Source organism: Vipera berus (genome assembly GCF_964194415.1).
Source record: "Vipera berus genome assembly, chromosome: Z".
Taxonomy (NCBI): domain Eukaryota; kingdom Metazoa; phylum Chordata; class Lepidosauria; order Squamata; family Viperidae; genus Vipera; species Vipera berus.
The window spans coordinates 42,968,675-42,981,848 of record NC_138205.1 but is presented as its reverse complement, the minus strand read 5'-3'; the positions used below and the strand labels follow the sequence as shown (position 1 = coordinate 42,981,848).

General features: G+C 38.7%; 1 protein-coding gene across 3 annotated transcripts in view; it reads left to right on the top strand.

Moving 5' to 3' along the window:
• CACNB1 (calcium voltage-gated channel auxiliary subunit beta 1) overlaps window positions 1-13,174 on the top strand; it is a 76,866-nt gene that overhangs the window by 24,531 nt on the left and 39,161 nt on the right. For 2 of the 3 annotated variants that reach the window (XM_081343815.1, XM_081343816.1), the window contains exon 3: window positions 12,026-12,145. In XM_081343815.1, the coding sequence (XP_081199941.1) occupies window positions 12,026-12,145 (120 nt within the window). Of the gene's footprint in view, window positions 1-5,741; window positions 5,791-12,025; window positions 12,146-13,174 lie in introns of those variants that run through there. The other variant, XM_081343817.1, reaches the window with a different exon arrangement.

Here is a 13,174-nt window from a genome sequence, read left to right as displayed (position 1 = left end):
CTGAAGCTAGAGCTCCACGGAACACTGTATTTTCTCCTGGATTTGCGACTTTACACCCTACCTATAATTGGAAAAACTCTGGAACACAATGTGAATCTTATTTTTTTGCAGACAGACTTGGTTTCTCCTTTTTTTCTACAAAGCCAAACTTGCTGAAGTACTGGCAACCTGCCAGTGTCAATGCAGTGTCAGTTGGAGGAATGCTAGTCTGCTCAGGAAGAATTCTTGATAACTGTGTGAATATTCACATTACAGAATAATCTGTTATTTGGGTGGCTGGAACAGTTGCAGGGGAAACTTCCTAGACTTGTATCTGGAATTGGCTTCAAATGACCTTTTCAAATTCTTCACTATGTTTATTTATTTATTAATCAAATTTGTATGGCTGCCCATCTCACAGAAAATCTTGGGTGGAATACACAATCCTGCATAAATATTTATTTATTTATTTATTTATTTATTTATTTATTTATTTATTTATTTACTTAATTACTTATTTATTTATTTATTTATTTATTTATTTATTTATTTATTTATTTATTTATTTATTGAATTTATATACCGCCCTATTCCCGAAGGACTCAGGGCGGTTCACAGGGCAAGTTAAAAACAATACAAAAAGAGAGAATAAAATACAATTAAATTAATACAAGCCCACAAAAGTAAGATAACATTAAAATTGAAATTTAAAATTAATTTAATTTAGTTTAATTTAATTTAATTTAATTTAACTTAAAATCCCTCAGTCCAGGCCAGACAATTCAAACAACCAGGTTTTTAAGTCCCGGCGAAACAAGCGAAGATCAGGGGCAGTCCGAAGTTCCATCGGCAGTTCGTTCCAAAGGGCGGGCGCACCCACAGAGAACGCCCTCCCCCTGGGAATCACCCGCCGGCAATCTCTAACCGGCGGAACCCTAAGGAGGCCCTCCCTGTGGGCGCACACAGGACAATGGGAAGCTGATGCTGGCAGCAGGTGCTCCCTAAGGTAATCCGGACCAATGCCATTTAGGGCTTTATAGGTGATCAACAGCACCTTGAATCTCACCCGGAGGGCAACTGGAAGCCAATGCAGCTCGCGGAGAAGAGGTGTTACATGAGAGTATCGGGAAACTCCCATTACTACTCGCGCAACTGCATTCTGCACCAGCTGAAGCCTCCGAGTGGTCTTCAAGGGCAGCCCCATAGCAAATACCAATAGGAATAGCATTGTTATGCTATTATGCTTATACACTTATATTATAATTTTATTTATTATGCTTAGATACCACTCCATAGCCTTTTACTGCACTCTCTGGGTGGCTTCTAATATAAACATTATTTTCATATTGTTCTCAACAAACAATCCGGGACCTGATTTTACTGATCTCTGAAGGATGGAAAGCTAAATCAATTCTGAGCCCCTCACGATCGAATTTCAGGCTGTGGGCAGTTTGCCTGCAATACTGCACTTAAACCGTTCCGCCACCAGTAAAAACAGTAAATAAAGCAATCATTAGTTAAAATAATTATGTAATAATTTTTAAAAGAATTAAAAGCTATAAGAGCAAAGTTAAAACAGAGAAAGAATAATGCATAGAGGAATGTTAATAATAAGGGAATGACTTCATGGGATCACCATCTCCTGAAGTTCCAAGGGCTGCTGGCATAACCAGGTCTCGAGGGACCTTCGGAAGCTCAGGAGTGATGGGGTCTATCTCATCTCAGGGGGGAGAAGATTTCACAGCAGAAAAGGCCCACCACGTAGGGCCCGTCAAATGTAGCATTCTCAACACTGAAACTCTTAACATATCCATTCTGTGAAATCTGGTGAGACAGGTGGATTAAATTAGGGAAAGGCAATCTGTGAAATAACCCAGTAACGTACCATGTAAGGTTTTAAAGGTCAATCCCAGTACCTTGAATTGCATCTGGAAAAAGACCTGCAGCAAATGCAGCTTGTGCAACAGAGGCATAACATATGCTCTACCAGAAACCCCGTAGCTGCTTGCACTATTGCATTTTGCATCAGCTTAAATTTCTGCATACATTTCCAGGGAAGCCTCATGTTTTATGGGCAAAACATTGATGGAACATTCTCCAAGGAAGAAGAACTTCTTCAGTGATTTCTTAATGACAAGCCTCCTCCTTTGTGATCATAGTAGCATCATTGCTGAAAAACAAAAACAAAATATGATGGTGTGGTGCAGTGGTGGGATTCAAATAGGTGAACAACCGGTTCTCTGTCTGGATGCCACTTCCAGAAGTCCTAAGTAACTTAAATGCAAGGAAATTCTGCTTCAGTCCTGAAAAAGTCTCTCAAATTCTCCTATCCCTTAGAATAATTGCTAAAGCAAATTCCCCTTCATCAAATAGCAAGAGAATTGCAAAAAATGAAGAGTTCTTCTGCCCAAATTCATTCTAATCCTATGTATATGTATATGTGTATGTATGTATGTATGTATGTGTATACACACACACACACACACACACACACACACAAAACAAAAGAGGAGGTGGAGTTGCTCTCTATATAAAAATAACTTTATCTCTACAGAAATAGAGCACAACAATGATGAAAACTGTAAACTTGAATGCATTTGGGTTAATATAAAAGGGGGGGAAATGACATTGCCATAGGTGTATACTATAGGCCGCCCAACCAAGTAGAGGAAATAGATGAACTTTTTGCTAGTCAGCTAACTAAGGTATGTAAGAAGCACATCACAATAGTAATGGGGGACTTTAATTACCCTGATATCAACTGGGAGACAAACTCTGCACCAAGTGGAAGATCTAACAGATTCTTGACAAACCTAGCAGACAACTTTCTCTCCCAAAAAGTAGAGAAGGGAACTAGGGGATTAGCCATATTGGATTTAATTCTCACTAACAGAGATGAAATGATAGAAAGTGTCGAAGCCACAGGAACCTTGGGGGGAAATGATCATGCAGTATTGGAATTCAACATTCTGGAAGCACAAGCAATAGAACACTTTAAAAGAGCTAATTTCAATAAACTTAGAGAGACCTTGGGAAGAATTCCATGGATGAGAATCTTAAAGGGGGAAACAACTCAAGAAGCTTGGAAAATTTTGAAAAGTGAGATAAAAAAGGCCCAGTCTAGCACAATACCAACAAAGAAGAAAAACAACAGCTCTCAAAAGAAACCAGCATGGCTGCATAAAGAACTCTCTGATAAATTGAAAGATAAAAAGGACAAGTATAAGAAGTGGAAAGAGGGGCACATAACTAAGGCAGAATATCAGCAAATAGCCCGTGCCTGCAAAGATGATGTGAGGGAAGCTAAGACTCAAAATAAACTAAGGCTTGCAACCAAAGTCAAAAATAACAAAAAAAAGCTGCTTTCAACATATACAAAATAAGAAAAAAGTTAAGGAAATGATTGGTCCATTAGTGGGGGAAAGTGGCAAGAAGGTGACAAGCAATAGGGAGAAAGCAGAACTATTTAACTCGTTTTTTGCATCTGTCTTTACACAAAGGGAAAAAACAGTCCAACCTACCAAAACCAGTGCCATAAAAAATAGAATAGAAACGCAAGTTAAGATAGGCAAGAAAATGGTAAGTGAGGACCTGTCCAGCCTAGATGAGTTCAGATCACAAGGACCAGATAGATTACACCCCAAAGTTCTCAAGGAACTGGCAGACGTGATCTCAGAACTACTGAACTATATTTTTCAAAGATCCTGGAGCACTGGGGAACTACCAGAGGACTGGAAGAGAGCTGGTGTAGTTCCCATCTTCAAAAAAGGGAAAAAAATAGATCCAGGAAACTACAGACCTATCAGCCTGGCCTCAATACCTGGGAAGATTCTGGAAAAGATAATCAAACAACAAATCAGCGAACGCCTTGATGCAAACAAAGTCATCACTAAAAGTCAACATGGGTTTGTCAAAAACAGATCATGCCAGACAAATCTTATTGCATTCTTTAACCAAGTGACAAAATTACTGGACCAGAGGAATGCTGTAGATATTATTTACTTGGACTTCAGTAAGGCATTTGATAAAGTAGATCACAACCTACTACTTGATAAGATAGAAAAATGTGGGTTAGATAGCATCACCACCAGATAGATTCATAGCTGGCTGACAGGCCGTACTCAGCATGTGGTCCTCAATGAAACTGTAACTACATGGAAAGAAGTGTGTAGTGGGGTGCCCCAGGGCTCTGTTCTGGGCCCAGTGCTCTGCAACATCTTCATCAACGATTTGGATGAAGGGATAGATGGGGAACTCATCAAATTTGCAGACGACACCAAGCTGGCAGGAATAGCCAATACTCCAGAAGATAGGCTTAAAATACAGGAGGATCTGGACAGACTCAAACACTGGGCGCTATCTAACAAAATGAAATTCAGTGGTGAAAAAAGTAAGGTTCTACATTTAGGCAGGAAAAATCAAATGCACAGGTATAGCATAGGTGGTACCTTGCTCAATAGTAGTAACTGTGAGAGGGATCTCGGAGTCCTAGTAGACAATCACATCAATATGAGCCAGCAGTGTGCTGCAGCTGCCAAAAAAGCCAACACAGTGCTAGGCTGCATTAACAGAGGGATAGAATCAAGATCACGTGAAGTACTAATACCACTTTAGAATGCCTTGGTAAGGCCACACCTAGAATACTGCATCCAGTTTTGGTCACCACGATGTAAAAAAGATGTTGAGACTCTAGAAAGGGTACAGAGAAGAGCAACAAAAATGATTGGGGAACTGGAGGCTAAAACATATAGGGAACGGTTGCTGGAATTAGGTATGTGTAGTTTAACAAAGAGAAGGGTGAGGGGCGACATGATAGCAGTGTTCCAATATCTCAGGGGCTGCCACAAAGAAGAGGGAGTCAAGCTATTCTCCAAAGCACCTGAAAGCAGGACAAGAAGCAACGGATGGAAACTAATCAAGGAGAGAAGCAACCTAGAACTAAGGAGAAACTTCCTGACAGAACAATTAACCAGTGGAACAACCTGCCTCCAGAAGCTGTGAATGCTCCAACACTGGAAGTTTTTAAGAAGAGACTGGACAGCCATTTGCCTGAAATGGTATAGGGTTTCCTGCCTGAGCAGGGGGTTGGACTAGATGACCTCCAAGGTCCCTACATATACATACACACACACACACACACACACATATATATATATATAAAATAAGTTGGAATTATATATATATATATATATATATATATATATAATTAATATTATACACACACACACACACACATATATATATATATATAAGTTGGAATTATATATATATGATAATATAATATGTTGGAAATATATATATATATATATATATATATATATATATATATATATATATATATATATATATATATATATATATATATATATATATATATATATATATATATATATATATATATATATATATATATATATATATATATATATATATATATATATATATATATATATATATATATATATATAAACTCTGTGTATGTACATACACATAGTCTAATCCTGTAATATATACCACTGAATCATCATATTGTCCACAAGATGATGCTCTTTCCTCCTTTGTAAATTACCCCTCATTTCAGCATGGGTATCAGCTAGAATGACTTTGGCGTAGCCTCACACACACACACACACACACACCCACTTGGTGGGATGTCCAGTCCCTGGTCTAAATATACCGCAGCTGTTTGCTAATATAGCAAAATGTTTGTAACCTGAGAGCCCAGGAATAGGCAGAGCCACCTCTGTCCACATATCACCAGGCCTAGGCAGCATGGAGACACCCAGCAGCAAAGACCCCAGACCCGCTTTGGTGAGCACTTCTGTCTCTTAGCCTTACTTGGCCTCATGGGGAAACACCCTTTTCCATGGTCTTCCATTCCCCCCCCCATTAACTTGTCTCCCAACCTGAATTAGGGTTTTTAAACTCAGAATAGACCCCACTAGTACTCTCCTAGCCTTCTTAACGCTGCAGTACTAGAAAACCTGTGCATTCCAGATTCTTTCCTTCCTCCCCCATTTCTTCATTTCTCTTTTACCCTCAGAAAAGTTCATCTTCTGTCCCCATCACCTGTTCTTTTTTCATCCCCCCCCCTTACAAAGCAAATGTACTGTGACAGTGTTTTACTTTATTTTCCTTCTTCTACTTACTAGCCTTTCCAAATACAATTTGCAATATTACAGTTATACCTATTTGGTCAGCTAGCCCCTAAATCTTGATTGTTTGGAATCTAGAAGTAAATCTCTACCAAGTTTTTACATTTTGGAAATGATTCTGCCTGGCTGCGGAAGAGGTATGAAATGCTTTATAAAAATAGTGATTTGAAATAAATAAATGAACCCTGAGGTTTTCAGGCTAATAGGATTTTTTTCCCCAAATTTCTTTTGTGATGTGCTATATAGGAATGTTACCTTCCCACCGTAGTGGTCCCTATTTTTCTACTTGCATTCTTACGTGCTTTCGAAAGTTGGAAACGACTAGAACGCATGTGCGGGGGAACCTTTACCTTTACTTTATATAGGAATGTTGCTTGTTGTTCTGTCCCATATTGTAAGATAAGATAGTAATCTTCTGAATCCATATGAATTCTTGCATGGTCCATGGTTCACTACATGTAAGCTGGTACTTTTAACTTTTAAAACACCAGTCATCATGCCTGAAGGGATTCATCCCTTCACTGTTTATTGGAATGACTGGAATCATTTTTATTTGAGTATTATGATGATGTAGTGATGATTGGAAACTCATATAGCTATAAATAGAATGACAGTAATTGTAGCTTCATATTAATTGAGTTTAGAATAAAAGAGTGTGCTGGTATTTAAATGTCACCTACCTTTGAAATTCAATTCATGTTTTTCCTATGCCACCACCACTTTTTCCTGATGATTTTGGCTAGATCAGCTTTTTCTAACCTGTTCTTCTCCAGATGTGGCTACACTAGATAGAAATGCCAACAGTCTCAATCGAGGAGAGGAAGGCTAAGCTAGACCAAGGGGGGAGGGGGGGCTGATTCATCTGCTTCTGTCTTTTGATTTGGAAATGAAACTGTTGGATTGAACTATAATACCAATCTTTGGTAATCTACTGTCAGAAGTCCCTTTCATTCTGGACAAGCCCAGTCAGTCCTTGATGTCTTTTCTTGAAGAGCAAGTCTTAAACTCTCTTTAAGCACATTAATAGTTAGGAATTACTTTCTTTCTCTCTGCTGAGCCTAGATTGCCAGGACCAGTACATCAAAACTGACTTTTGAGGTGAAGATGGACTTGGGTATAGGGGAGATGGATGTCCTCTATGAATAGGATAAAATATGTGCTTCTCTATAGGGAGATATACAGTAATCACTTAGCAATGTCCATCTCAGGAGTAGAGGATATTTTTGGCATCAATATGCCAAGTCCCCAGCTTTAATTCTTAGTATTATTGGCCATGTGGAGAAAACTTGCTACCTGAAACCCTACTGAGACATGACCAGTCAAGGTAGAATCAATACTGGGCTTAATGAGACAATCTTCTGATGTAACATAAAGCAGCTTTCTAAGCAGAAGTTTTATTATACAATCTGACACATCCCTATTCAAAAGTATAGCAGGACTGATTTCCGGATAAATGGGAATAGGGTTGCATGAAGTCTGATTTTTCTTTAAACCAGGCTGTGATAGGAAAGTAACAAAAATCGTTTTTATTTTGCAAGAATATCATCCACATAGAGAGAGAGAAAAAAACTCTCTAAGAAAAATATCGTGAAATTTGTCTGATTAACCCATCCCACTTCTCTCTTTGAATTCAAAATTATTGCACTCTACATTTATCTCCAAAGATTAGTTGGACAGTAAGGCTTTGAGAGGGATCAGTAATCTGGGCTGGGTTTAGAATTAAAAAAACAAATAGAAAATTAGAATTTAAGGTTCAGTTCAAAAATAAAACTACAAATTCATTTTAGAGAAGTTTCCAACTTTTAGATATGGCTATGGGAAATAAATAAAATGGGATGTACTATAACCAGTGGTGGGATTCAGCCGGTTCGTAGCACTTCGGCAGAATTGGTAGCTAATTTTTTTTGTTCCCCAGGCCCAGAAAGGACATGGAAGCAGCATCCACACAGAGAACCAGTTGTTCACATATTTGAATCCCACCACTGACTATAACCTTCCTTGAGACCTTAGCATTAGGTGGGGAACAAATCTTAAATATACAGATCTTGGTTTTACACATGTAAAGGAAATTTTAAAAATATATTATCAGTCTGATGTAATAGAAGGATAATATAATAAAAACTGGTTCATGCAGCATGCTAAAGAAAATGTGGCTTGTTTGATTTTGGCTTAAATTCAGCCCTTGCAGTTTTAAACTATGATCTATAGGTTATGCTATGTGAACCCCAATCCTTATGGTTAATTCGGCAAACTATGATTAAATTAAAAAAGTGATGTGGGTATACTCTGGGAATTCTGGTTGAATACTCATATCACTATATTTGGTTAATCATATTTTTTCTGAATAAACCACAAGGATTGGGATTCACATTTTTGCTTGCTTTGATAATAAAAAATAATGGTTTATATGAACAAATCCTTTTGCCACTTGCCACAGGTCAATTTTATGCTTCAAAACATTTCCATCACAGGACATTCACTCTTCATGTCTACACTGGTTTTAAACAATGAGGCTCTTATGCATATATATTACAGATAAACTAAACCACATCCCAGCTTTGCTAATGAACAACACATAAACAAATAAGCCAATTGCATCGCAGAAGAATGTCATCAGCACTTGGCTCTTTCAAACATTAATCTGTAGATCTCATGCATTGGAAGCTAAAAAGCTGTTGAGCCAGCAAGACTCTCGCCCAGATTTCTCTTTTTTTTATCTTTCTTCCAAGTGGGAGAAGGACAGCTGGTGCCACTGGCTGAATTTGCCGTTCTTGCCTATTTGCAGTTTTGTGCTTCTGGAAGTATTGGGCTGTGGGTTCAGCTTCCAAGCCAGTGCCTCTTTGCATGATTTTGAGCACAGGGCGGAATGTTTGTGCTATATCCATAGCTGTATGCCTGACTTGCCACCTGCCAGGATGTACCTGTATGAATGGGATGATGATTCAGAAGCGGTGAGTAATTGCATATGCCAATTTTGGTACCTTGCATTGCTTATGACTGCCTTTGCCAAATTATTGTGGTGCATCTGAAAACATCAGAGCTCAGATTTTATTATTGTTTGCTTCCCCTCTTTTGTGTCAGGGGTCTAATCTGCATCTCTTTCCTTTCTGATATTTTTCTTTCAACCTTCTTTGTCCAGGAAAATTGTCCATTTTTAAACAGATCAGAAGGTTCCTAAAAGAAAAATAACTTGAAAACCTATTCTCAAATCAGATCAGGTTATTGAGTTGGGACAGACCACTGGGGAAGTCAATCAGTAATAATTGATAATCATTTCTAGCCCTGGAAGATTCTGATTCTGTTTTGTTTTGTTTTGTTTTGTAGTGGTAGGGGTTGGTGATAGCTCCATCTTCCCCCAAATATCCTTTTCACAAAGGGAAGATTTCATATATCATCACAAGCTTGGTTTTTTTAAGTGGATTTTTTTGGTTTCTATATTACCAGTCTTTATAGCATACCTATTACCTAAAACATGGGTTTGTGTTTGTTTGTTTATTTCTTTGCCCAAATCTGCCCCAACTCTAACTTCTGTTGTACAACAGATGTTGGATACATCAGGCTGAGATGCTGCCTTACTACCCATATGGAATGTAAGCAAATTGCAGCTGTGTCCTTTGTGCATTTTGTGTGTATAGAAACTATCTCTGGGATTAAAAAAAACACTACCATCTGAATGTTCAGTTTTGAAATTTAAGCAGAAATCAAGTTTCAGTGTGTGCACCTGGGAGGAGTCAAAATGAAGGGCAAAGTATTTTTGCTCAGTTTTCCTATTCTGAACTCTTCTGACCATTACCCCTGTGACTCGCTTTTTATGAATTCCACCATAAGTGTCTACTTTGCAGGATATCAGCTTTCTGCTTCCAGCTTTTTGGGGGTTTTGGCAAATTCAGCTGTCCAGTCTCCTTCTCCTTATAGGAAGTTTCTGCGTTCCTTTAGCTTGCAGAATGGCCTGCTTTTTTCAGTTGCACAATCAGCTAGAGAAGCTCTTTGGTCTCCACGTAGCTTCTGTTTTCTTCGCATTGCATTTGGTGAGAACCTCCCTTATGTTTGCAAACAGTGACAATAAAAGGCAAACTGTAGGAAACCTTCAGCTTAAATAATGGAAATATATCCTTTTGGAGTTGGAAACATTTTCCCAAAAGCAATCAGAGTCCCACAGGGCTATCTTAATAGGCGAACTAAAAAAATTATCTGTATACAATTGGGTTTAAATAAGCACCCCAGTTCCTTCCATCTTACTACTTGATAGGCAACTGCCTGAAGAGTTGTCACTCATTTGAGAGCTTTTCCTCACCTCAGCTTTTGCAGAAACTCTGCCTTCTCAACTAAGGCTCCTGGGGGGGCTGCTAATTAACAGTGGCATTTCAGCCCTTCAGATTCTCTCCGGTCAAGTGACCGCAATTCAAGAATTGTCAGAAGCATTAATTATCTGTTCATCGGGAGAAAAACATTATTTCCTGCATAAGGACCTGAAAAGAGACCTGTGTGTTCAGAAAGAGACTTAGCATCACTTCTTTTAGACAGTTTGTTTGCCTGTGACAACCAACATGTGAATATGGACATGCTTAAATGCATCACATCTGGGATATAGGTAGTCTTGACTTGCAATAGTTCTTTTAGTGATTATGCAAAGTTACAGTGGCACTGTATGACTTATGACCATTCTTCACACTTACGACTCCTGCAGCATCCCCAGGCTGCATGTATCAATTCTGAGAGATGAATATTGTCAAAAGAAATTACTCAGAATAAACAATTGTTAAAATTAAAACTAGCTCATCTCACTTTGAGTACTATAAGGTACTTAGTTGTTTTAAAGGAGGCAGATTTATTAGGCCCTTCAGAATAAATTGCTATATAGCAGTTGAGTGATTCTTTTTAAAAAAAATTACATAAGAGATAGGTTAACTGTCTCTAGAGCAAAACTGAATGTAAAACTAAGTACAAAGTTACTTAGCTATTAACTCGATCATACTTAATCCAGGTCCCTTGTCTTCTCCAATGGTGACTTCCAAACATGTTTATTTTGACCTGGGAACCTCCCTCCAGAGTGGCTCAGTGGGTTAGGACACTGAGCTTGTCGATCGGAAGGTCGGCAGTTTGGCGGGTTGAATCCCGAGTGCCGCGTAACAGAGTGAGCGCCTGTTACTCGTCCCAGCTTCTGCCAACCTAGCAGTTCGAAAGCACGTAAAAATGCAAGTAGAAAAATAGGGACCACTCCGGTGGGAAGGTAACAGCGTTCTGTGCGCCTTTGGCGTCTAGTCATGCCGGCCACATGACCACGGAGACGTCCTCGGACAAGCGCTGGCTCTTCGGCTTTGAAACGGAGATGAGCACCGGCCCCTAGAGTCAGAAACGACTAGCACGCATGTGCGGGGGAACCTTTACCTTTACCTTTTAAAGAAGAGATCTCATCCCTGCATAGCTGGCTAATCCACATTTTCCCCACTTTCTCCTTTTTCAGAAGGGGAAATTGTATGGGGAAAAGAAGGGGAAGGGTGCCCAGAAACTATACCTTTTTTTGCATTTGGAACTATATCAACATCAGTTTGCTGTTGGCAGCAAATGATTGCCTTGGGCCCAGGAGCATGATTGCTTTGTGATAGAACTTCATGCTTTATTTTTCATACAGCACACTTAAACTAGTCAGCCAGGAGCTCAGTCAGAGCGCTTTATCAATGTTCTGGAAATACGCAATCACATTAATTGGGTTATAGGCCATTATTGGAGTATTATACAGTACCCAGCCACCACTTTCTGGCAACATATGGTATCCTTTTGTGCTAGACTGGTATTGAAAAGGGCCCTGTTACATCACTAGTGCCTTCTCATTGCCCAGGCAAGCATCAGGAGTTTCATCTTTGTTTTTTCACTTCCTCACTCCTTTTCAGGGTTCTGCTGAGTCCTATACCAGTCGCCCATCTGACTCTGATGTGTCTCTGGAGGAAGACCGTGAAGCCCTGCGCAAAGAAGCAGAGCGCCAAGCGTTGGCACAGCTGGAGAAAGCCAAGGTGAGTATCTTCTTCCTACAAAGTTAGAGAGTTAGGATTCAGAAGATGACTTTTTTGTTCCAAGGGACTGCAATGCAGTATGTGAACAACAGGAAAGCAGAGGTTTCCATGAAGATCAAACTATGTTTCCTCTAGTGTATGAATAAGAAAAATAAAAGTTACACCTTATCTTGGTGAACTAGGATTTTTTTTCTTTGCATCAGATGGACAAACCAAGACTGCTTCTATTATATCTACTAAGTCTTGTTGTAAAAGATAGCTTATATTCATGTCAAAAGTGTCATCACAAATGCACTCCTTCTGCTGTTTGAGAAGTTATACCAGAGCAGAAATTTCTCTAGAAAGAAATATGTCTTCTACTTTTCTTCATAGAAAAAGAGTCTGCTTTTCCAGAATTTTTATTCCTTTTCTAGGATTTGTTATACTGTGTATTTGATAGGAAATTGTTTTTGCAAACAGAGCAGAGCAGAATTTAGGATGTTATATTATGTAACTGTCTCAAAGAAAAAGCTCCTTACAATTTTGCCCTGCGTGTAAAAATGGAACAGTTCAGAATGGTAGGTCTGATCCAGGGCCAGAAATATTATGAATCAAACTTCTTGTATTTAAGCTTTACTAACCTAAACAGTCTTGCTGCCTGATTACTAGATGAAATTTTATTTCTTTACTTAGTTAAAGACCTTCTGGCTCAAAATAGTTTTCATCAAGAATTGCCTTTCATTTATATTATTAATTTTTGTAGACTCTCTGAATTGTAAATTAATCTTTTGTTGCACCTGACATTTCAGCCTGTAGGAGAAAGTTTGTAGTGATCTACATGATATCTTGTGTAGTTTGGGCTATTATAAACATAATCCATCTATGCTTTCACCTTATTTTAGCAAGAAAAAAAGTAAGAAGATCTGACTAAATAGTTAGCTTTAGGTGCTATCCAACTGGAAGGATTCTTGGTCAGATATAGTATATAACCAAGTTTCCCAAGTGGCTATTCTTCCGATGTTTAGGATTATAACTTCCATTTCCTTTGAC